This window comes from Protopterus annectens, chromosome 12.part0 (genome assembly GCF_019279795.1).
Source record: "Protopterus annectens isolate FY-2018-M chromosome 12.part0, PAN1.0, whole genome shotgun sequence".
NCBI classification, from domain to species: domain Eukaryota; kingdom Metazoa; phylum Chordata; order Ceratodontiformes; family Protopteridae; genus Protopterus; species Protopterus annectens.
The window spans coordinates 799,407,284-799,434,191 of record NC_056746.1 but is presented as its reverse complement, the minus strand read 5'-3'; the positions used below and the strand labels follow the sequence as shown (position 1 = coordinate 799,434,191).

Genomic DNA, 26,908 nt, shown 5'->3' with positions numbered 1-26,908 from the left:
CCATAAGCCTGACTAGCTTGGTCTGCAAAGCTATGGAAAGGATCATCATGGACCTCATAAATAAAGATATTGGGGACCTACAGACATTGGATCCTACCCATTTCGGCTTTGTTAAGGGCAGATCCTGCCTCTTAAACCTGGTTGATTTCTTTGAAACATTCACCAAGGCCATTGACAAGGGGAAGGTGGTCCACACAGCCTACCTGGACCTCCAAAAGCCTTAGATACAATACCCTACTCGGGCATTATAGATAAGCTCACTAGCTTAAATATAAACCCCTATGTCACTAGATGGGTTGCAAACTGGCTCAAGGACAGAACCCACATGGTTAGAATTGCTGGAGCCATGTCAGACTCCAAACCAGTTACAAGTGGCGTCCCACAAGGCACAGTCCTGGGATCTCTGTTGTTCGATATATATTTCTCGGAGGTACAGGCCAACACGGAAGGACTGTGGCTAACCAAGTTTGCAGATGACTGCAAACTGGGCACCATAATCGACTCTCCAGCCGATACAAGCATCCTCCAAAAGGGCCTCATAGAAACTGACAACTGGTACCAGAGCCATGGCCTCAAGCTAAATGCCAAAAAGTGTATAGTCATCCCCTTTGGCAAAAACAAAGTGCCCACAAATTACCACATAGGTGGTAATCCATTAAGTACAGAAGAAGTAATTAGGGACCTGGGGACCCAAGTTGATAGCAATCTCTCATTTGACAACCACGTGGCCAAAGTGGTTAGAGAAACATTTTATATAGCTCACCTAATCATGAAGGGATTCACATCTAGATCAGGGGAGGTCATCATGCCTCTTTACTCATCCCTCATCAGGCCCATAATTGAGTACAATGCCCCTTTTGAGATGTACCTTACCAGACACCTGCAGCAACTGGAAAGACCCCAAAAGTACCTCACCAAGAGGATCAAAGGGCTCAAACAGATGCAATATGCTGCCCGGTTAAAGAAACTCCAGCTCTACTCAATGGTATACCACCTGCTCAGAGGCAATCTGTGCCTGACGTATAAAGCCATGTCCAACCCGGAATTAATGGACATGCTGCACCTCAGAAAATCCAAATCCCATCGTGCTACGCACTTGAGAGACTTGAACCTCAGCTCTGAAATAAATAGGACATGCTGGAGGGACAGATTCATAACCCAGAGGCTCTCTTCACTCTGGAATAAAATCCCAGTCCAGGTTAGGCAGAGTCCCTCATTGACTCACTTCAAGAGGAATCTTGATGAGTGGATGGGAGATCGTAGGTTTACCCCGGGTATCACTTCTGTGTCACTGTTAGACAGAGGCACTGTATACTAACCTCGAAAAAGGGCATAGCAAAATTAGTTTAAAATGGGTGGCGAAAGCCAAACACACTCTGGCTAGGCTTATAAATGCCCTAGGGCAGATAGCCTAGTATAAACCTATGAACCTATGAACCTATAAGTAACTACCACAACACTGAGCATCTCTTGAAAATTGTACTTGAGCGATTTAGGAGTAAGGGGCTGTCGGTGTACGAGGCAGTTTCTGCACTGCCTGAAAAAAGCATGTCAACCAAGCTAGCAGAAGAAACAGAGGGAAACTGACAGTCCATAATGCAAGGTTTGAAACTGGTATCTCCACAGATAAGGAGAAAAAGATGGGTGTATCTGGTAGGGGGCTGTTTTAGAGGGACTAACCTATGGGGTGTACAGTAATAGATCTATTAAAAAAGGGCATCTGTAGGTTCTGATGCTGCTTGGTAAGAGGTAAAATCGCTGCTGGGTGGTTCACTGAACAGCTGACAGTTGTTTAAGAACTGCTCTGCTAGATAGCAGCCGCTTCTAAGGGAAAATATTTCTACTGGCACTTTTGTGTCTGTAGCCACCAAGAGTTACCTCCTCTGCATGGCGATGCTCTTCGTCCAAACAAGAGCAAAGCAGCTAATACAAAGAAACCAATGAAAAGCTCAAACTGAGCCCTGAACCAATGAAACAGCTCAAACTGAGCCCTGAACCAGTAACCTTCAATTATATAGTGCTACTGTACACTCCTGCCATGAGGGTACAGGGGGGTTTATCAAAAAGAAGATGCCCTGATTTTTAGTGCTCAATCCTCAAACAGAACTGGATTCAGGCGGTCTGGATCCAGCCTATACTCTGTGCAACAGAAATGCAAAGGGACAACAGAATTAAAGAAGAATACTTTTTTTTCTTAAATTAACTAGGCAACAGAGTAAACAGCAGCACAGTATTTTCTTAAATTAAATATACCGTAACAACAGAATGAAACAGCAGAACAGATCTTTTCTTAAATAAATAAAAGCAGCAGTTGGAGGGAAACATAGTCAAGTGCAACAAATGCTGTAGTAAAATTGAAATATAGCATTCATAGTTCTCTCAGACGGTTTGCTATGATCAGAGGAGCAGAGGCTAATTGCCTAACTATCTGGTGCCTTTCTAGGATAAGTGCCAACCCACGCAAATGGAGTTCTTGAGTATAATGCAAGAGCAATTCAGCTAATACAAAGAAGCCAGTGAAAAAGCTCAAACTGAGTCCTGAAACAGTAACCTTCAATTAAATAGTCCTACTGTACCCTCCCGCCATGAGGGTACGGGGGGAGGGGGTTCCTCCAACAGAAGACATTCTGATTTTTAGTGCTCAGTCCTCAAACAGAACTAGATTCAGCCAGTCTGAATCCAAGCTATACTACGGCCAACAGTAGTGCAATGGAACAAGAGAATTAAAACAGAACAAGAGAGAATGATGAGAGATTACTGCAGAGAATCAGAGAGTGGGAAGGGAGGAAAGGGGCAATAGTCATGGGGGGCAAAATGGGTGATACTGGGCTCTAGGGTAGAGAGGATGTCAGAGTAAACTGAAACCTTGGACCATGAGGAGAAATGATAGAATTCTGGACATGACCTAACCAATGCAGAGGGCATCATGAACATCCAGGCTTAAGCATCTTAGTCACCACTGTTCATGTCCCAGAGTGATTTAGAGTAGTGGGAAAGATAAAAATAAAAAGTCAGAGTCAACAGTGTGAGGAACTGTAGAACAGTGGATTGTGCTGTGCTGTAAGATGATTTAGGAGAGCAAATCAGGGGAGTAAACAAGTTAAGGGAATGTGTCTGAGATAGGTGCTTGGTGCTTTGGGCAAGGGTATGGAAAGAGACACTAAAGAAAAAATAGAAGTAGGCTGATATGGCTGGATAGGGATTTGAGGCTAGTCGTTAGAGTGAAACATGTGTCTGTAAGAGGTGGAAATGCAAGATAGTGGAGATGAAAGAGGCATGGCACTAGGAAGATAGCAAAAGAGCAACAAAGATGATAAGAGCAACATAGATGAAGGATGAAGTGGGGCTAACAAAAAAGATCAAGAAAGAAAGGAAGGAAGGAGCGTTGTATTTGCATAACATAAACAAAATTAAGGAGTGGGCAGAACTGCCAAACTGAACAAATATGTGAGGAAGAGCATAGAAAAGTGTGAAAAAGAGATTCTGAATGGATACTTTGATTTAGCCTTTGCAGAAGAAATTAATTGTGGGGTGCTTTGCCTGAAGAGAGACAGGGCAGAATTGGGAGAAGAGTGGACAAACACCAGACTAGAGAGGAAGGACATTCAGAGGGGACTGGCTGATCTTTGATAGGATAAAGCACAAGGACCAGATGTGCTATCTATCAGAAATCTGTTTAATGTGTTGGCAAAACACATCCAGTAATTATGATCCAGTTAATATATAATTATCAGTCATGGAATGGGTAAGGCCAAGCTCTAACCAAATGGGATAGGTTAATTTCAGCACAAAAAGGTAAATTCTGTAGGCTTAAAATGATCCATAAATGCATCTAGCCTAGTACTTCCCTATGAACCTATAAAACCCCTGATAGAGATTGTGAACAAATCACTGGCTCGTGCAGAGGTCCCACTGGACTAGAAGACAGCAGTTGTGGTACTGATGTACAGGGTAAGAACAGGAAAAAATCCAAGCAATTACAGGCCTGTTAGTTTAATAACAGTGCCAAAGACAGTAAGTGAAAACATCTTGAGGGAAGGTCGATATCATTCCTGGTGGACGCAGTCTCCAGGGCATCAACCAACACAGGTTCACAGCTAGAAAGTGCTGAGAGTCAAGCCCAGTCCATTTTTATGATTTGTTAGATGTAAATTTGATAAGGGGATAACAGCAGAGGTAGTCTATTGGGAGTTCAGCAAAGTATTAAAATCTGTCCCATACAGAAGACTGAAAGAAAAGGTAGAAGTGTCGGTAGCAGGGCCATGACTAAGGAGCTGGACAATTATAGGGCACAAGAAGTTGTGGTGGAAGGGACCTTATTAAGGATTAGGGAAGTGGCTGGTGTACTACTACAGGGGGCCTGTCCTAGGCTAAGTACCTTTTAGTGTGTTTGCCTCAGACATGTATGAAAGAATGGACAACGGGATCTTCTTTTTGCAGCTGATGATACAAACAATACAAATGTAGGTGCAGCAGTGGAGGATAGGAGCACAATCTTGATACAGTCGTTGATAGGTGAAAAGTGGTAGTATGGTGACAGATGGAACTGAGGTTTAGTGCAGATTAATGCAAACTACTGTAGTTGGGCCCCAACAACCTTGATGTGAAGTATCATCTGGGAGGATTGGAACTGATGACCAGTGGAATGTAATGAGAGGACAAGATCTGACAGTGTTGATTACGCCTGTACTGGATCAGTGGAACAGAATGAGAGGTCAGTGGCAACAACAAACAGAATGCAGGGGTGTAGCTTCAGGGAATTGAGTTCAGAAGCAAAAATGTACTGTTTACGCTCTGCAGTTTCTTGGGCTGACCACACCTTGAGTGTTGTGTGCAGTTCTGGTGGCCATAGAAGTAACAGGTTGTCAGACTGATGGAATCCAGAAGAAAACTGACAGAGAGATCCATGGGATGAAGGGGAAAGAATATAGCCAGAAGCTACAGGACCTAGAGACCTTCTAACTTGGGACTAGAAGAGACAGGATAAAACATATTGTTGCACAAAGGATAAACTATATCCCTAAATGTGGGCAAATACCTGTTCATTCCTTACATCTCCTTATCCTCTCGTCTTCACTCGTTTCCTTACTTCTATCAATTTCTGTCCCATGGCTTTCTCTCTAAATATACCATAAGCCTTCTTTTCCCCCACCTTATATTGCAATTCCTGTTTGTATTATGCTAACTTACCATTAATTCCTATACAAACGGGCTAATAATTTCTCTAAGTCATTGTCATATAACTTGTATCTACTCTTAACCAATGTTTTCATATTATGTCTAATTTGGTATAATTATTTAAACTGTATTTTTTGTATTATTTTAATGACTGTATAATTATTATTCTTAAAATGCTCTGTAATACTTCAGAGCTTTTCTCCAAGGGGCCTCCAGTGAAAATGGGCTGCTACCCAGTCAAGCTCCCATCTTTCAAAACATACCACAGCTTAGTATTCTGTTTGCTTTCTTTCCAGTGTGTGTGCGTGCGTGTGTATTTATTTTTATTTTTTTTATAATTAGGGGTTGCCAGTTGTCTGCCTAAAAAGTATAAAATGACTTTGTTTTTCTCTGCTTTCCCTTGCCCCATCCACATTCATTCAGTTTCCACTTTGAGCAAGAGGCCGGGGCTGGGTAAACTATTGTTTTGTTCGACACATCTTCTGTACCTACACTACCCCTGTTAGTTATGTCATTGAGTTGGTATCACAGCACCCTCCTTCATCCTTCTCTTAAAGTTAAATCTTATTTGACTACATGGAATTACATTCTTTTTTCTTTTATTTATGTATGTAGTTATGAAGTCATTTAAATAAATATTGTTGCACATTTTGCATAAACATACGGTCAGTTTCATTAATGCCTACACTAAGTGAACAGACAACACAAGTATAACTCACACCTTCTTCCTCCTAATTTCAGTTTTTCTACTGATTTTCTTGCAACATTAAATATTGAGGGAGTTTCATAAATGTTACTACAAATTGCAGACTACATGTACACTTAGGGTAATCCTTTTGAGTGAGTAAAAAGGACAAAAAATGTGGTAAGCATGTTCTTAAAAACAAATCATGTAGACTTGTGTGCTCTTAGTATAGCAGTTAAAGAATCTTGCCCGTCTGAATTTTATGTACCTACAGCGAATTACTTCACCCTGGCTGTGTCACAAGATGATCAGTTTTGATCAGTCCACCACCCATTAAACAAATACAAACAAACCAATAGACACCTCAAAAAATCCAAATCCACCAAAACCACTAGAGCAAGCGACTTAAACCTTAGCACGGATATAAATAGGACGTGCTGGAGGGATAGATTTATCACTCAGAGACTCCCTATGCTGTGGAATAAAATCCCGGTCCATGTGAGGCAGAGCACCTCGCTGGCTCTGTTCAAGAGAAATCTTGACCTGTGGATGGGAGATCGTAGGTTTACCCCGGGAATCATCTCTGTGTCACTGCTGGACAGAGGCACAACAAACTAATGGGTACAGTATTTTTTCATATAAAGGGTGGCGTAAGCCACAAAACTTTGGGCTAGGCTTATAAATGCCTTAGGGCAGATAGCCTAGTATAAACCTATGAACCTATAAGTAAATAAGGCTAAATGTTTGTGAGGTGATTTGAATATCTCACTGACTCAGAAAGAAAGAAATGGCAAAGTCTGTTGATGGTACTTTCTACTTATGGCCTTAATGACAAATTCTCATTTATTGTTGTTAACAAGTGCATCAACACTATATTTGAGAAAGTAACTTAATACATGCACTTAACTGGATAATTTGCGATGCAATACTAATATTATTGTATTTTTTAATCTGACTTATTTAATCATTTTATATTAAGGAAAAGGTAGTTTAAGCTGCAGTGCATAATGTAAGCTGAATTTGATACTGGAGTTATTATTTTCAATGACGTTGTTTCATTTCAATCTGCAGCCTTTTGTTTATGCATGAAAAGAGGCTAGTTTTCTTCAGTTCACCTGCCCAGTGAGTAAAAAAAGAGTAAAAAGACAAGTCCCCCCCCCCCCCCACACACACACACACTTTTCTCCTGTGTTTAAAATAATGCTAGTTAATAAAGAATGCTTTGCTTTTCTCTCTGTAGCATTGGGTTGCCATTCTTTAATTACCAATAAAGTAAAAAAATAAATAAATAAAATAAACTCAGAGTCATTTACACAGTTTTGCCATTACAGAAGATGACGCCTTAAGTTGACAGTGACTTCATCTGAAACGAAACTAGGATAAGCAAATGCTGAGAGTTTATGTAATTTGAGAATGTGTCATTTATATTAAAAAGAGGGAAAGAACTTTAGCAAAAAATATATATATATATATATATATTATTCAGAATGCATGTGAAACTAGTAAGTTAAAATCAACAGATTAGAGTTTTGTCTAAACCCACATCTATATTATTGTTAGAAAGCATGACCCTCCCACCCACATCACCAAGAAAGAATAATATGTCCCTAGCCAAGTAAACAAATTTCCTCCTTCCAGCTATTTACAGTAAAGTGAAATCAATCACAAAGAAAAACAAGCGTGCTCCTTATCCTTAAACATCTGACAGGCAACTTCTTTGAATGGGTCATTGGCTTTGTTTCCTCTTCTTTACGTGTTTGTTAAAATTGGTCTTACCATGACTTTTTTTAAGATTTCCTTTTCTGATGGGGAGTGGAGTCTTAAAGTCACTCCCAAGCCCTTCCTGATTTAACTGTTTATTTTGTCTTGTAACAGAAGTTTTTATATATTGCCTTATTATCCTATTCTAAATAAGTGATTTGTGCCCCCTTCTGCTACATTGTATATGATTCTGCTTCAGTCCAACATAGTGGAATATTTACAATGATACCACTCCCACTAAGGAAATAGTATCCCTCAGAATGAAAGTGCTATAGGCTTACAAGCAAATCCTTCACTATCCTGTGATATCTGTATCTTAAATTTCAAAAGGTAAACAAAATGACCGCTGTCATGTGAGACAGCATAACTGTGGAAGTAAATAAGTAATGAGAAAGAATTTGTTGTTTGGGTGTTTGGGGATCTTGTTGCTTTGGAAAGTACTATACTGTTCCTTTGACAAAAAAAAAAATCCTGAGTAATTGGACTGCAGCAAGGGTAGACACCTAGTTGGGCCATGAGATACTAAGCTACGTAAAGAAGATTTTTTCAGTGACTGTCGCCTGCTTGTTTTAGTCTTCTGCCCAGCAGCATGTGAAGAGGACCACCAGTGTCTGCTAAACAAACTCGTATATCTGGAATGTAGTTTACTTTGAAGACATCAGCAGATATTACACACCCATTTCCCCCTTCCTCCGCAGGCTTGTCTGGTAATCATTGTTAAATCTGAAGTTTGTAACTACAATAAAAAGATAAGTCTCTGACTGCACTTAAGGAAAATGGGGGAAAATGGAGACCATAGATCTGAACAGTGCCTGGCTACTACAGACAACGATTCTGTGAAAGGTAAGCAAGCAGTAGAGTACTGAACAAAGAAAAGTGTTTATTAAAAATAATGGTATTTGCGTGTGTGTGTGTGTGTGTGTGTGTGTGTGTGTGTGTGTGTGTGTGTGTGTGTGTGTGTGTGTATCCTTGTGACAGTGTACTGAGTGTCGGTTTTTAATGATACCTCAGTAATCTGTATTCAAGCATGCTATGTTTGTAAAAGAGTTACTGCCTGCGGTATTAATAGTTTTAATGTCATGTAAAACTATGCTGCAATTTGATATGTGTTTAGGGGTATCTAGAAGCCGCTATAGTCTGTTTCCTTTGCTGTTGAAGAATGCTTTATTTATTTATTTTTGTTTGTTGTTATTTGCAGGAGTAAACTTGTGGAATTTTATAAAACATGTATGCTATGTATGTGTTTTTGTGGGACTCATTCCTGGGCTTATCTGAAAAAATAAATCATAGTAGATGCTTGTATTATTAGTTAGCGCTATTTATTCAGGAACCCAAAATATGGGAAAAAAGCCAAGTCATCTGTGAGGCCAGCATTTTGTATTTTTGGATGGGAACCATCTGGGATGTAATTTTAGCCCAGCTCATTTTCTGTTGTTTATATAAAGCACATTGCAGTATGCAACTTGACATATCCATATATTTTGTGCTTTACCCCAGTCAAATGTCCACATAGATTTGTGATGCAGAAAGACTTTTAATAAATGTGTTCCCCTCTTCAGTGATTAAAACCTTGAGGATATTGTTACACCTTGCAGACTGCCCATGAATGCATTTACTGACACTGAGACTTCAAGATATATATAAATAAATATGCACTAAAGTTAAAAAAGCTTTAATTTCCATTGTTATCTATTACACAGATGTTCACTCAATGAAGTGCCTGTTGTAAATATTACCTGTAACCTAATGCAGAACGTAAGAAAACAAGCAGGTCTTTGCACAGTGCACAGATTTTCAGGCACACCAAGCCTCTTAAGTGCAGTAATTTTCTTTCTGCCTCACAGACAGGTAGCTGGCAGTTTACAGGTTTGGATTCAGTCAGTTGTAATTCATCATGTTTTCTTCGTCTTCTCACTCTAATGTAATCCAGGTGTATGTATAACTGTCCAACCATATTGAGAATTAAAAAAGACCAAAGTAGCAAAAGCAAACCAAACAATCCAAAAAAGCACACGAGGCTGGAAACCAAGAATACAGCCAAACAATTTATTTAAAGATTGGTAAGCGCTTTCGTCTGGTGACCATCACCAGACTTCTTCAGACAAATTTAAACTTTTATACATACCCTAAATAGAATATACTGTGGTGGTGGTGCTGTGGTAGAGTTGTCGCCTCACAGTAAGATGTTGCCCGGTTCGATTCTCAGCAAGAGAGTCTTCTGTGTAGAGACATGCGTGAACTGGCGTACCTTCGTGGAAGGTTGTGCGTCAGGGCTGGCAACTCGGCACGTAAAAATCTACTGCCAATCATTAGCAGACCGGAGTTCTGCTGTGGCGACCCTAACCAGGAAAAGCTGAAAGACACAACAACAACATACCCCAAATAGAATAATTGGCTAATTAAAAACTAATTGATTTAATTAATTATTAAAAGCTAAAATTGAAATTAATATTGAGAATTACCTGAGGTGTAGAGGGAGAACTTGTGTGAGGTCTTTGTCTTCATATCATAGGAGATGAGGAAAAAAACATTCAGTGAGGCAGCCAAATTTCACTACAAACACTTATTAAAATACTACTAATAAATAAATGTTAAAACACCACTGAAAAATTCAAGCCTGGCTAACTTTTGGTCAATGCAAATTCCATGTCTTTCTTCAGACAAATTCATAAAACGAGTATCACTTCTGAGTCATGCACTGGTAGTGTAATGTTGCTTGTAAAACACTTCGGAATGTAACCTCTAAGGGGAACACAACACAGGTGATATTTAAGTGCCTAGATGTGCATGTGGAGGTGTCATTGCATACATGGTTGTACTGCAGTGCAGTCAACATGTTCAAAGCAGAGTTTCCAGAGATGTGCTTCTGCAAGATGTTTAAAGACTGTAGAGAGTACACACAAGGGTGGGGGTGGGGGGTTACTTCCCATGTGGAGAGTACTCACTGTGGGAGGGGGTATTTACTTCCTGTGATGGAACATCTAGACTACCCTGGCAGCACCTCCACTGAGCATTGATACGCAAATCAGGAAAAAACATAGATGGGAAAATAATACAGATTAACAGGCAAAAAGAAATGGAGCATACTGGGACCCCTTATATCTGTATACTAACAATGACACTTGTGTGAGGTGGTTGAAATTATACAGTAGGTGAAGAAATGTAACCTTCTTAGTTCTGTTACCCAGGGCTCAGTTATCCACTACAAGAGCGAAGTTTTGAAGGTCTGACACAAAGTACTTATACATACCTTTACTGCCATTACTTACCACGGTGATGATTGCTGTCATGAAACCCCATGCATTTTATTGTTGGGGTGTAGCATATCCAGTAATACTGGGAAAAGCGCTATAGAATTCAGGAAGGAGAGATGTACATGAACTCTGAAAGTAAATTTATAACTGACTATTACTTAGCAATCTGGGACTGAAATAATCCCCAAAAATAATGTCTAAGTTGCAGAATATTATAAGCGTAAATCATTGTATATAAAACATCATGGAAAATGCAATTAATGTACTTTTTGCAGGTTGAACTACTTGTCCCTGCACCCCCAACATAACTGCTTCACTGACACACTCTTGATTGCTAGATATACCAGCTCTGATATTGCACAAACTTATATTAAAAAGAAAGTTAATTTACAAAAAAATCACTTGGCCTTTTCTCTTCATTCTATGCTACTCAACTTTGGTACTGAAGACACAACACAGCATCTGCAGAGAAATAGAACCTGACCGAAATAGGTATGTGACACTCTACAATTTCAGTTAGAAATCCTCAGAAGTTTAAGTCTATACAAAGTGAGGTATAATAAAAGTTAGTTGCCCTTAGACAAGTCAGCCTAACAATGTAAGATAAGTTAATGGAGTCACTGTTTAAGGAAATGTTTGTAGAGTCTGACTCATTTAGCATGCTATATGACCTGATGCTGGCTCCATTAGTAGGGGAAGGTTACTTAATTGGTTTATCAATGACACCTATTCAGATAGTAACCCAGGTTTCAGAGGGGTGGGTACAGACAGCTAACCAAGTCTTCTTTCCTTCAGGTAGGGCTAGGTGATAAGTGCAGTATGATGTTTGACGGAGAGAGAAAACCTGCAAACACTTAAACATGTGACAATCTGCTGTGTCATTGCATACTCGTGTCTCACTGGGCAGGCTGCAGAAACTGAAAATTTGATTTTATTGTGATAAAATGTATCTGTACTCTTATTGTCAAGGTGATGACCCAGGCAAAGCAAACAGGTAAGGCTTTCCGTCCTGGTGTAAGATAATGGCCTGTAGAAAGAAATATGCCAGGATACTTATATATCACAAATTGTAAATGAATTAATCTATTAGAGATCGCTTGAGGATAGATTAGAAAAAACATTAATCTATGATAGGGTAGGGTGACGTGTAATATAGTAAACTGTATATGAAGGCTTACCGTGAGTTGCACAATACCAGATCGCTCAAACCACAGTTAATCAAGCATAATTGCTTTGCTTTTTTGCTATTGCTCACTTCCTGTGTCAGTAATATACTTTTGCTTGAAGTATAGCATGTTTCAACTTCTCTGCTCTCGCAGCCCTCTGGAGCCACTGGTCGCTCTTTTTTCAAGATGCAGCTAGAATGAGAATAATAAACAAAGTAGTATACAGAGAGAAGACTCCACCCCACCCCCTGTGGGAGGTGCAGAAGTGCTTGTTTCTGTGCAAAAAAAGAAAATATATAGTCTGTAAAGTTATTTGTTTGTGGTTTATTTGCTAGTAACTGCAGTATCTCATGTACACATGTTTTGAGAATTGGTGTACTTGTGCGTTTGCGATGCAGGATCAGTAGTTTCAAACGCTCTTAGTGCATCCGTACATGAAAAAGTGCTCAATATTGTGACATCAAAACTGGATAAAAGCAGAACATATTGTGAGACTTCAATTGTTTTCAGTAAGGTGTTCACCACAATGTCAAAGAAAGAAAGACATAAACAATCTAGTATGTCAGTTAGGTGAGTGCGAACAGATGATAAAACAATGCAAGAAGTCCTAGGCAATGACCTGCGGAAACTCTGACGTAAAGAATTTACACTAAGGAAGACATGAGAGCAGCCAGTAGGGTAGTGCATATATCGTTTAATGCATAAATCCATTGCTGATGATGGAGCCATAATTCTTTCTTAATGCCTTTTAAAAATAGTGCTGTAAAACATCAGGAAAGACTGTCCATCAGTCTGTAATTCGCATGTACTAGGGTGCATGTGTGTGCATGCATATGTGTCTTGTCTGCCTGTCTGTGCAGGTGAATGAACACATATGCATCTGTGCATATGTATCTGTGTTTGGATGGAGGCAGGAGGCTGAGTATAGGTCTGAAAATTATATGTATGTGCAAGGATAATGTTAGCTGAAGTAGAAGAATTGAAGGCGCTCTGTTTGGCTGGTGTTTTGCATTGTATTTCCTTGCTACACACTTCTACTAAACTGATCATTTGACAGTGCTACTGGCCCCAAAGTAATCAGAAAATTATTTTTATTATTTAATCAAATCCTATCCATGTGTGTTTAAAGAGCATTCATTCCTGACGTGTTGATAATATTTATTGTGCCAGAGTTCTGTTCACTTGTGACACTTTTTGGCTTTCTTTTTTTCTAGTGAGAGTAAAACATTTGTTAATGCTTTGTGTATTCTACTAGCATCAAGCTTAATTTATAGTTGTTTTACTGACTGGCTGTGATTACTAATTTTAACTTTTACATTATGCTGCAAAGCAGGATATGCTGCTCTATTTGTCTGGGCTACTCTGTACTGCATTTCCATGCTACACATTGCTGCTGGTTTGAACAGTTCTAACCTGATTTTACTTTGCTGCATTACATGAAGCAGTGGGGTGCATTGCACTGTATATGTGCAATGGTTTTGTTTTACTTTTTTCATCTGTTATCTAACATTCCTTACATTCAGCTTGATCCCTTGACCAGTTTGTGTGGTTACTAAAGGTTGCTTCTCAAAGCACAACTTGGCCATAAGGAGTTCTGAGTTGCACACTGCTCCTGTTGTAGTTTATAGGCCTTATTGATGCTCTTAGCTCAGTTGTACTGCCTTGCATGCTACTGTGGCTGCTACAGTTGCTTGGAAATGGAAATTAGTCTGTTAAATCGTAGACAAAATCATTGTGTGACACCTGAGTCTCTTGACAGTCTGTCTTCATTGTATTCATGGCAATCAATCAACTCTAACTGAGTACTGTATTAAACTACAGCTGTAACTGAGTACTGTACCAGACTACAGCTGTAACCGAGTACTGTACCAGACTACAGCTGTAGCTGAGTACTGTACCAAACTACAGCTGTAGCTGAGTACTGTATCACACTACAGCTGTAACTGAGTACTGTACCAGACTACAGCTGTAACTGAGTACTGCACAAGACTACAGCTGTAGCTGAGTACTGTACCAGACTACAGCTGTAGCTGAGTACTGTATCACACTACAGCTGTAACTGAGTACTGTACCAGACTACAGCTGTAGCTGAGTACTGTACCAGACTACAGCTGTAGTGTAGTACTGTACCAGACTACAGCTGTAGCGGAGTACTGTACCAGACTACAGCTGTAGCGGAGTACTGTACCAGACTACAGCTGTAGCGGAGTACTGTACCAGACTACAGCTGTAGCTGAGTGCTGTACCAGACTACAGCTGTAGCTGAGTACTGTACCAGACTACAGCTGTAGCTGATTACTGTACCAGACTACCGCTATACCTGAGTACTGTACCACACTACAGCTGTAACTGAGCACTGTACCAAACTACAGCTGTACACTACTCCCAGGCCTTACTGTGTTTAACTTATACCACCTTTTCAGCCCTCATGCTTTTGTTGTCATACTCAGTTTTTATTGTGTACCAGACTCTAGCAGTGACTGCTCTTACATTAGTTGGTATTATATAATTTCTTCCCTGTAGTCACAAGTAGTTTTTGTAGTATTACTAGAACATCTTCACTACAACTTGTACATTTCCTTGACAGCAGCATTTATCTACCCCACATATCTTTTCTGCCTACTGACTAAATTGGGCAAATTCATTTGTGCCCTCTGTAATTCACCCCAGCCTGCAGATAGGACAGCCAGTCTTCTGCTGCAAGCCTGCTTTCACTTGGTATTCGAAGAATGTACTGGTACTCCCTAATACTCTTTGACAACCAACTACTTCTGGACCAAAATTACTTTATTTGTGAGAGGTATAATTATCTGTACATCTCAGAGGCCATCATCTCACTGACATCGATAGCTGTTAAGTAGCATATAAACTCACCCATACCTCCCCAAGATAATACTAATCCAACATTCACCAAGATTGCCAGGTCTCCAGGAATTAGGACTAAACAGTCTCAGCACCAATACATTAACACATTCCGCCATACTCATGTAACTCAATGAGTTCCCAGAATGCAGAGTGCAATACTCCCAATGCTACTAAATCTGTATGTCCAAGATGAAGTAGTCTAGTAATTTTTGTCTCCATCATCAGGCACACTGACTCTACTCTCTCCAGGGTGGATAAAAACATGGTGACAGCTGCCTTTCCAGTGCCAGAGTCTGTGACATCATAATGACCGTGCAGTCCTTCAAACGGTCCCAATATGATTATTATGACCCGGTGGTAGCATATGCAGGTGTGAATAATCTGAGGCACTCAATCCAAAAAGATGTGCAGAGAGAGTGATATACTGGTGCTTCCTATGCATGTGTCAAATGCAGCTATGACTGTGGTCCTGAGTTCAATCCTACACTCACTCTCAATGATGCACCAACACAAACAGAAGAGCATTAGCTGAGGACTAAGATCTGCTGTCATTTTAGGTTGCGCCACTACGTCAGCTTTGGATGAGAAGATCAACAGCTCAACTTACTTCACCAAGGATGGCCAGCAGATTTCATTCTACACACTCTGTATACTGTCCAAAGCACCCATAGTGCCTTTTATTAGGCAAAGTGGACCTTCTGGACATTCCAGCATAACAAAAAGACATGCATTGATTTCCAGCCTGTACTACATCACTGTTACTGTGCTCATTGTCAGAAGTCTTAACAACAAATTTCTGGATCCCAAGGCTCTGTAACTTGAACACATCAGAGAATCAATTATCTCCAAACAGAACTTTCTAAACTTCAGATTGCACTAAACAAGACAAATTATGAATTTGAAACCTGATATGTTTCACCTTCCATGTCCCAGGAGGGCCATGAATGATTTCCATGCGTATGTTTACTGAACTACCCATCCGTAAAAATACTTTTTTGATAACCGATTTCAACTATCTATAAATGAATACGAACCATATTAACATGGTTTGTCTTCTTTTCAATTAAGGTATGTGTACCGTGTCTTAAGTGAGAATTCAGTTCACTTGTACCATAAAGGTTGTGTACAGCCAAAGATTATTAGACTTTGCAAATGCTAACTCGTTGTTTAAATAATTAACTGGTCTACTAAGGGACAAAGTATTCTTGACCTTGTTCTCACTAACATTGCAGGTATTTGTACTATTCCTATAATATCCTGATTGTCGCTCATATCTGATCACAAATCGGTAATCCTCTCCTTTATAGCATCTGAACCCATCACAGGGAACACCTCTAATTTAAAGTACTTAAAAAAAACACAATTAAAACTACATGATGAGCTCTAAAAATTCAAATACAAGATTTCCAGCCCATGTAGCACCATCTGCCATTTAAGGCAGTGAATGTTTATCCCTTCTAACAAACAGCATTAACTAAGCTGCTCCATAAAGAACCATATATATATCTTGGGAAATGTTCTGTGGTGAAGAGCCGATATGGACAAGTTTATAATAAAATAAAACAAGATGATTAAGTCCTATAATAAATCAAAACCTATCTGTATTAAAGACTTATCAAAATGATTATCAAAATTCTGACCATTGTCATGAAGAAGATCACAGAAGAACACATTAAAATTAGCATCCAAAGTCAAGAATAATCATATATTTTTCTTTAACTGCATTTGACAATTAAAAAGTAACAAAAACTGGTGGTGTGATGGAAAAGAGAGCAGTAATTGCAAATGTGTTTTGAGAATATAACAAGATGGCAGATTTTAAAAAATTCCAACAAAGCACTCTGTAAGATATTTTGGGGGTGGTTGTTGTAACTAAAGAAATTATTATTTTGAGCTGGGGCTTAAGGTCTAAATTTCCTAGTCATAGTAAGACTTTATGAAGTTTAGTGGTATTTCCTGCTAAAAATGGAAATCAGTATCTACATCAACTGTAACTGAAGTACTCAATTTTATAATGGAGATAAAAGAACCCAAACTGGAATATTTAAAAAATGAAAAGAACAACCTTCCCTCAGGAAATATCATCAAATGTAACTCCCCTACTATCAGTAGGGAACAGGTCCTTAATGCTCTCTCTAAGACCAAGAACACTGCCTCAATGGGCCCAGACAACATCTCAGGATGCCTTCTAAATAGCATGCAACATGTCCTCTCAGGGCCTCTGGAATTATTATTTAACTGTAGCCTCCAAACAGGCTTTATGCCTTATGAATGGAGAAAGGCAACAGTCATCCCTCTGCACAAAAGGTGGGCCATCTACGGACCCTGGAAACTACAGACCCATAAGTCTCACTAGTCTTATATGTAAAGCCATGGAAAGAATTATAATGGAGATGATCAACAGAGATATAGTAAACCTCCAGACACTGACCCCAACCCAGTTTGGTTTCATCAGGGGCACATCATGCCTACTCAACCTGGTGGATTTCTTTGAGAAGGTCACCAAAGCAATGGATGAGGGCAAAATTATTCACACTGCCTACCTTGGCCTGGCCAGGGCATTTGACACAATACTCCACTCAGGCATTGTTGACAAACTCAAGAGGGTAGGTAGAAACCCATATGTCACCTGGTAGCGAACTGGCTCACAGACAGGAACCAGGAAGTTAGAATTAGGGAGTCCACCTCTACAAAGAGGCCAGTCACGAGTGGAGTCCCTCAGGGATCAGTCCTTGGACCACTCCTTTTTGGCATTTACTTCTCAGAAGTCAAGGCCAATGTCAGTGGTGGTAAGCCGTGGTGGTGCAGCGGTAGCATTGTTGCCTCACAGCAAGAGGTTCTCCTGTTTGATTCTTGGCTGGAGTGCCTTCTGTGTGGAGTCTGCATGTCCTCCCCACGGTCGAGTGGCGTTTGAAAGACATGCATGAATGGGCGTGCCTTCTCTGAAGGTTGGGCTTTGGGCTGGCAACTCGGCACCATAAAAATCTACTGCCAATCATTAGCAGACTGGAGTTCTGCTGTGGCAACCCCTAACCGGGAAAAGCCAAAAAGATAAACAAGGCCAATGTTAGTGGTCTCTGGTTCAGTAAATTTGCAGATGATTGCAAATTAGGAGCTGTCATTGAATCTCACACACTGACACATATGTTCCCCAGGAGGGGCTGACACAGACAAACAACTGGTGTCAGAGCCATGGACTTAAACTAAATATAAAGAAATGCATAATAGTATCCTTTGAGAAGAAATCCATCACTGGTAGCTATCATATTGACAACACACCCCTTAGAGTTGACCCAGTAGTCAGGGACTTAGGGACACACTTAGATAATAATCTAGCCTTTGATCATCATGTGTCTACAGTGGTGAGGAAATCATTCTATGTTGCACAAGTAGTAAAGAAAGGTATGCGATCTAAGTCCAAGGAAGTTATTGTTCCACTGTATTCGGCATTCATCAGACCTATCATTGAGTACAGTGCCCCTCTGGTATGTACCTAATCAGGCATATCCAACAACTGGAATGTCCACAGAGGTTCCTCACTAAAAGACTTACAGAGCGTAAGTAATATGTCCTATGCAGACTGCCTCAAGGCCCTATCCCTGTATTCTGTCTCCTACAGGCTTTTGAGGGGAGATCTATGCCTGGCATACAGGGCATTGTCAGACCCCACTCTGATAGACTTCCTGTATATCCACAAAACAAACAGTACCATAATTACTCATTCTAAAGACTTAAACCTTGCCTGTGATATAAATAGAACCTGCTGGAGAGATAGGTGTGTATCCCAGAGACTACCCCATCTATGGAACAGGTTCCCCATCCATGTAAAGTAGAGTTCCTCCCTAACCCAATTCAAGTGCAACCTGGACAATTGGCTGGGAAACCGTAAATTCATCCCTGGTTTGTCACCTATGTATCTAATGCAAACAGGTACCCTGTAAATGATTCATCTCCCAGCCCAATGCTTACACTTATCAAGGGTATCAGAGCTTGTCAACGATTTGGGACGCATGGCTAGGCTTAAAAAGGCCCTTGTGGTCATTAGCCTAGTACACACCTATGAACCTATCAACCTATAAACATAATGCATAGAAGCAAATAAAATTTGTGCTAACAATGCATGCAGAACAATGTTCAGGAGGAGGAGTGTGTTTTAAGGGGAGACGGGAATTCAGCAATTTATGTAATATAGTAAATAATTATTAAAAAGAAAACATATGTAATGTATAATGCATGAATATGAAGAATGTTAATATGGTTTCTCTTCTTAAGAAGATGTTTTACACAACTTATTTGTGACTGAAATGGAATTATTCCATGAAATAGTCAATTGTGTTTCAATAAGGGTGATGAACCCAAACAAGGGAGGGGGGCTGGTTATTATGAATCAAGGGAGTTATTTAGACAAAATGCAAACCCACTTGTTTACTGATGCTTATGAGGGAATATCCAGAAATGAATTAAACATTTGTTATAGAAGCATAGATATTATACTCAATGATTTATTGTTTAATGAGCAGTTGTCCTTGAATGAACACACTTTTCTAACACAAAAACATCCACGTATCCCCACAATCTTTGGCATCCCCAAAATACATAAATGTATGAAAGACCCTCCCTTTAGACCAATAGTTGATGCAAAAGCTTCTAAAACTTTTAACTTAGCTAAATTTATTGAACAAAATTTAAAGCATCTTTTGGGACAACAGGCCCATATTCTTAAAGACTCATGGGATTGCCTTAAAAAAGTTAATAATGACATGTTTAGTGAGAATTTAATAATGGTGACCATGGATATTAAAGATCTATTTACAACTATTTCCCACGACCAGGGCATTGACATGTTTTATGAGCATTTATGCATTTTTTCTTCTGAAAGTTATTCTAGAATACTCATGTACAGGACCTTAATGGAGTTAATTTTACAGAATAATTTTATATTATTTGAGAATCAGTTACTCAAACAAAAGACAGGTGTTGCAATGGAAGCGGCATGTGCCCCCTGTTTGCTAACATCGTATTGACACAGTGGGAACTGAATACAGTGCTTAAACATGACATTTTTAATTACTGCAAATTTTATGGAAGGTTCCTAGACGACATACTTTTTTTCTGGGACGGGTCAGAAGTACAACTTCAGGAATTTTTTGAGTTTATGAATTCTAGCACTGGGTTCCTCACATTTACTATGGAGTTAAATTTTGATACTATTAATTATTTGGATATTACCTTAAAAAAGGATATGGTAAATAAAAAATTTACTTCTACTTTATTTAGGAAACCCACTTATTCTAACACTCTGTTGCACTGTGACAGTTGTCATCCTTTACATCAGAAAAAGTCCCTAGTGAAAGGACAGGGTGTGAGATTATCAAAGATGATATCTGACAATGTGGTTTTCCTACAAGAAGTTGAGAATTTGAGGACAATGTTTATTAGGAGGGGGTATCCTAAGATATTTATGGAACCCATTTTGGATGAGGTTATAAGGAAAAGACATAGTGGTCAATTTTCTCCACTTTTGGGGTCCTTACCTGGTGATTGACAGGGGATAGAGGGACTTTTGGTAACTGAAAATCAGGTCACTACTAGTGGTCCATATACTGAGACTATAGTACTTACCTTTAATAGGTTCATAGGTTTATAGATTAGTACTAGGCTAACTGCCCTTGTGAAACATTTTAAGCCTAGCCAATTATCCCTTGTGTTTGTAAGGCAAACACCTTACCCATTAGGCCACCCTCCCAATTTTATAATATTTTATCATTTTAAGGAAGTTATATACAATAATTGGATAGTATTTAGCACAGATGACAAATGTAAAACTAGGTTGGGGGAAACACCTTGTGTAGTATATAAGAGAGATAGGTGTATCAAAAATTTATTGGAAGTTAACCACTCTGGCCAGAAAGAAGTGCACATGCGTAAATGTGGAAGGTGTACACAGTGTCCCCTAATACTAGAAACCAATATGGTGTATATCAGGGGATATGGTAAAGTTTTTTTGGCTAAGAAATATAGTTGCCAGACTAAATGCCTTGTTTATATTGCAATTTTCCAAGTATGTGAACGATTTTATATTGGCAAAACTATTAATATGTTACAAAAGCGTATTTATCAGCACATGTACGATATTAGGAGAGCCAATATTAAAAATGCTCTGGCTAGACATATTATTGAACACCCACAGCATACTTTCAAATTTTCTGTTTTGGAACAAGTATGTTTTGAAGGGACCAGGGGTGGACCTGTTGAGTTATTTCTTGAATATAAGGAATTACTCTGGCAGTTGAGATGCAATGCTATGAATAATTATGGTTTAAATGATATATTATCCATTTCAAGTTATTTAAAACTCAAGTCTGATTTCCATCTGTAGTTGTATTGATTAATATTGAATTTAATGTATTTTTATTTGTAGTTGTATTGAACAGAATGCACTGGTTGGATTATTGTAATTTTACATCTACTGTTTTTACCATGACTCAGGCAATAATGTGTTTAATTTGATCATGAATTTATTGAAATGTGAATTACTTGGCATCATTTTATAAAAGGTGGGCAGGCTACTATGTATGTTTTATTTTGGTAATTAGAGACATATGTTTGGAATAGGAGGCTTGTTTAAATTATTAGGGTTAGGTTTTAACCAATTGGGATGCATAGGTTTGACATGTGATAGGTTAATTTTGTATTTAAAGAAAATGTTTAATTAACTCTCATTATTTTGATGAAGTCTTGGGGCGAATGCCTGACGAAAGTGCTCAATTAATAAACAGTTCAGTGGTTTCTACTCAGCTCCGTGGATTTATTTCTTAGTTTTGAACTGTTTTCAGTGATGGTTTGTCTTCTTATTGATTTATATGTATGTGCATGTGTCTTAAGTGATAATTTAATAAAAAATGTTAAAAAAAGGAAGTGGCACATAGACATGATCTGAATTAATTCATAATGGTATTTCACACTCTGACCCTAAAAGGCATTGCTGTTAATTGAAGTTTTACAAGTGCTCCCCAAGATTATTATGGAACATATGTTAACTGCACTCTGTAAAGCTAAAAATACTGTTTCTTTGTGCAGTAACAATATACCTGGTTGTTCAGTCATCAGAGATAAACACGCTGACTCTGAATCCCTTCTAAATCAGTTCAAATTACGTACAACTACAATATATGTCCCTGAAGGATGGACAATCTCTGTCATTATGTCACTTCATACAGGGGGCCCCAGCTTAGAACCTGGGAACTATAGACCCATCAGCTAAACAAGCCTAATTTGTAAAGCCGTTATCATGTCTTAGAAGTTACTACATTTTATATCTTTGAATTTCGTTATTTTTGTAGAGTGTTATTTTCTTTAAAGTTTGTTATATGGTACATCTGTTATTTCTTAAAGCTTTTCTTTCTGGGCCTCTGCTGAAAATGGGCAATATAACCCAGCTTGACTTTCCTGGTAAATAACAAGAAGTAAATATCTGATTTCATAAGCCCCCATAGCAAATAATCATGTTGTTCTAGACCCACAACCATATGTATTTGTCAAAGGGAGATAATGTTTACTTAATTTAGTTAACGTCTTCTAAAAATTCAATGAAGCTGTATGTAGTGGCTGTGCAGTTCATATGGCATACCCAGATCTGTGCAAGACCACTAACACTATGGATAGTTCTCCACTCAACTGATTATCCATCAACAAATAAATAAGTCACATTGCAGGAGGCAGATTTATTACTCAGCACTTTCCCCATTTCTGGAATAATGTTCTGTTACATATGAAAAAAGAAAAACTCTTGCTTCCTTTAAAGCAAAGATTGTTTATTTGGATGGGTGACATAACTTCATTTTAGGCCTGCCTTATTTTGACTCCTTGAGGTAGGACATGCTTCAGGCACAGGCAATGTGATTTTGTCTGACTTTACTTCATAAATTGTAATCTTTATGAATCTATTATTCATCTTCCGGGTGCAGGATTGATTCCTCCCACCTTCATTTGCTTACTGTGTGACTCTGAGCAAGTCACGTAACTGGACAGAGCTCTCAGGTCATTCCTGAAAGGGGATTATCATGTCCATTTGGCTTATCCAATCAAAAAACAGGTAAAATAAAAAAAATCTTTACTACGAATAAATAACTTTAAGACATAACACAAACCTTAATTAATCTCATCTTTCTTTTTTTTCCAAACACCTTCATTGAATTATCACTTGTAAGGAAAATTTACATTCGTATACAAGTAATCAAACTATATTGCCATAATATACTTCACATATATTGCTATATTGATATAATCTAAGCAATATTAAATAAATTATTCAACTCCTGCTTTTTTTAAAACAAGAAACATCTCCATTAAACCATCACTTACTACATAGGCAATTATACATTTATATAAATGAAACCAAACCACACCGACACGATCCTAGTTGCAAGCATTTTACATCACAAAACACACTGACACACTCCCAATTGCAAACATTATACATCACTTATAATCTACCCGATCTTTCTCACTCAAACATTACATAGCTCATTTAAGTCCTGCTGCCTTTAAGGCCTCATTCATCTCTTGTATTAACATGTTGGTGGTCAGACAGTATGGCAGTGCCACAAAGGTCATGAGATAGGTAAGAGACTATTAACAAATGAAAGAAGAGATGATGTTGATAGAAAGTTAAATCCCTGCAGAGCACTGTATCCAGTTCTGGAAGGCAAATCTGTGGAACTAAACAGTCGGAATGGAAGCTGTCCAGAATATCCTGTTGATTATGAAGGAGGATTTGTTTCAGCAACAAGCATTCATTCTCTGATTATCCACTTAAAACATGTATTCACTTAAACCAATTCATGGTCACACAGGAGACAGAGCATGTCTCCGTTCTCAGTGGATACACGGTAGTAAAGTTAATGTTTGCTGGACACGGTACCAATCCATTGCAGAAAACACACTCACGCACACTGACACATACACACACGCAGACGCACACACACACAAACACACACACACACACACACACACACACACACACACACACACACATACACACACACACATTATTTCAGTGCTACCGTTAACCATCTAAGAGGAAAAATTGCAATAGATAATAAAGGACAGTGTCTTGTATAAATCAGAGAAGGGCAAATCTTGGATTTACAAAATCAGAATTCTGAACTCTCCATTGATCAAAGAAGTTCTGTGAATCGCATGCTGCCCCTCAAACTGCACATAGTATTTAAAGAGGAACTATGACTTACAATTTGAATATTTAGGAGCAAGTAGGAATTTCTGCCTCCAAGTTGTACATTTTTAATCTGATCTAAAGTTTGGTATCTTTGTTTCAGTAATTAAGATCAGGATGGTACTGCATCATGTCAGTGATTTTTAGTTCATCTTCTGTAAATGAGCAGGTTGGCATTTCATCTTTACTTTTTTGTTAGCTGGATAATGCATGAGGAACAGGTGCTTCTTTTCAGTATTGAGATCACTAAATGGAGACTGAAGGAATCAGATTTAAGACTACAAAATGAAGCTCGTTAGTAGATCATAGCACTAATCCACTGCACTAATTGTACATCAGCTGGCACTATAGCTGGAGTGAATACTTACTGAAGCTTATACAGTAATTCTTGACTACTTTTTCCTTTCTTAGTTTAGAAAATTATCACCTAGCTGCTTGTGGATTTTTTTTAATGAGCCATTAGCTCATGGGATGAAAGAAAATATTTGCCTCCTCCTGGATTACTTAGGTGTGCTGCAACTTTGGCATTAAAGCATGAGTAACTTATGTTTTACAGTTTATCAGGAATGCGGGTAAAATATTTCTGGTTCCAAAGCAATGTGACTTGCTCTTTTTAATGTATGCTGATGCTAGTGTGTGTGTGTGTGTGTGTGTGTGTGTGTGTGTGTGTGTGTGTGTGTGTGTGTGTGTGTGTGTGTGAGTGTCTGTGTGTGTGTGTGTTCAGCTGAAGCATGCTTTTCTGTATAGTCTGAGTAGCATTAATCACCATGAAACATCTCCCTGGTTAGGGATTATCAGTTATTTTATATAATTGGTAGATTAAGCCTCAGTCATGCATAAGAGTGCTGTCGATAAGGGTGAACAACTTGCACAAGTGAAGTTTGTTACTCCAGGCATGGTAACAGTGATAATTAAAATACCCACTGAGGGAATGAGCTAACTGCATTTAATACACAAATTATTCTCAAACCTGTACAAGTGCTTATAGAAGGGGTGTTTGCATGAATGGTACAGTGGAGTCACCATGTCTGATGTGCTTAGCCTTACAAATGAATTACTTGAGTGACATTTCTTTTATCACAATAAAAGACTGTACTGTGTTGTTATGTGAGGTGTATATGTCAACAATTTGAATAAAATATAAAAATCTACTTTTCCTGAACCACACTAATTATTTCTGACTATACTAAAAATATGAATTTATTTCTTCTTTTTTTCATCCTGTTTAATGACCAGTAAGCCACTGGACAGATTGTTCTAGACTTTATTCATAGGTTCATAGGTAGGTACTAGGCTATTAGCCCTGGGGCCTATACAAGCCCAGCCAAAAAGGTCCCCTGGCTTTTGCCACCCAAGAAAATTATTTTCCTGTGCCACTGTCAAGCAGAGCCACAGAGGTAATCCCCGGGGTGAATTTCCTATTTCCCATCCAGTCATCAAGATTTGTCTTGAAGAGTGCTAATGAGGAGCTTTGTTTGATATAGATAGGTAGTTTATTCCAGAGTATGGGAAGTCTCTGGGACAGGAATCTATCCCTCCGGCATGTTCTGTTTATTGTGGTGACAAGGTTTAGGTCCCTAGAGCGTGTAGCTCGGAGGGATTGGGATTTCTTTAAGTGGAGCATGTCCAACAGCTCTGGGTTTGACATAGCTTTGTATGTTAGGCAGAGATCACCTCTGAGTAGGCGATATGCGACGGAGTAAAGCTGGAGTTTTTTGAGACGGTCTGCATAGGGCATCTGTTTGAGGCCAGTAATCCTCTTTGTGAGGTATTTCTGCGGCCTTTCCAGTTGTTGTAGATATCTTGTGAGGTACATACCAAAAGGTGCATTGTACTCTATAATGGGTCTAATGAGTAATGAGTAGAGGGGAACAATGACCTCTTTTTTTCTGGATGAGAAACCTTTTGTGATGAGGTGTGCCAGGTAGAAGGATTTCCTGACTACTGTGGCGATGTGATTATCAAAGGAGAGACTACTGACCACCTGTGTCCCAAGGTCTCTTATCACACTTTCGGTGTTAAGTATACTACCGCCTTTGTTGTAGTTCATGGGTACAGAGTTTTCACCAAAGGGGATGACAATGCACTTTTTGGCATTGAGCTTGAGGCCATGGCTTTGACACCAGGCATCTATCTCAGTGAGGCCCTTTTGTAGGATGTTCACATCGTTAGGAGTTTCAATTATGGCTCCTAGTTTGCAGTCATCTGTGAACTTCGTTAGCCAAAGACCTTCTGTGTTAGCCTGTACTTCAGAGAAGTAGATACCAAACAGGAGAGGACCCAGGACTGAACCCTGTGGTACTCCACTTGTTACTGGTCTGAAGTCAGATTTGGAGTCTGCTACTTTCACAGTGTGGGTTCTGTCAGTGAGCCAATTGGCAACCCATCTTGTGACATCATAGATTCATAAATATTCCAAGGGCTACTATTGAGTTTTATGACCATTTATGCCTTGCCTATTACACTCCATCTAGCTGCACCCTCTTTTTTCTAAGAAGGCCATACCAGTCAAGCCTGGCATAAATGTGGGGGTACTCATTCAGTCATCCAGGTTATGCTTAAAGGAAGAGAAGGATTCACACTGTTTAATATACAGCAAAAGTTTATTCAAGTGGTTTGGGAGGTGCTAGACTATAAACCTGGCCCTCCACAATGTTTTTATATATTTGTTGATTGAGATTTATATCCCTGATTCTGGTATTGATGGGAGTCATTGGGCTTGAGGAGATACAGGAGGTCCAGGGCAAACTGATCTCTAATGGTG

The 26,908-nt window shown here is 39.0% G+C and overlaps 1 protein-coding gene across 6 annotated transcripts in view; it reads left to right on the top strand.

The window, feature by feature from the left end:
- The window catches only part of KIAA1217 (KIAA1217 ortholog), a 2,251,763-nt gene that overhangs the window by 554,119 nt on the left and 1,670,736 nt on the right, over nt 1-26,908 (top strand). For 2 of the 6 annotated variants that reach the window (XM_044089841.1, XM_044089842.1), the window contains exon 1: nt 8,165-8,467. The exons of 1 other annotated variant lie outside the window; for it this stretch is intronic. In XM_044089841.1, the coding sequence (XP_043945776.1) occupies nt 8,401-8,467 (67 nt within the window). In that variant the 5' untranslated portion in view covers nt 8,165-8,400. Of the gene's footprint in view, nt 1-8,163; nt 8,468-26,908 lie in introns of those variants that run through there. 3 more of the 6 variants (XM_044089843.1, XM_044089840.1, XM_044089844.1) reach the window with 3 other exon arrangements.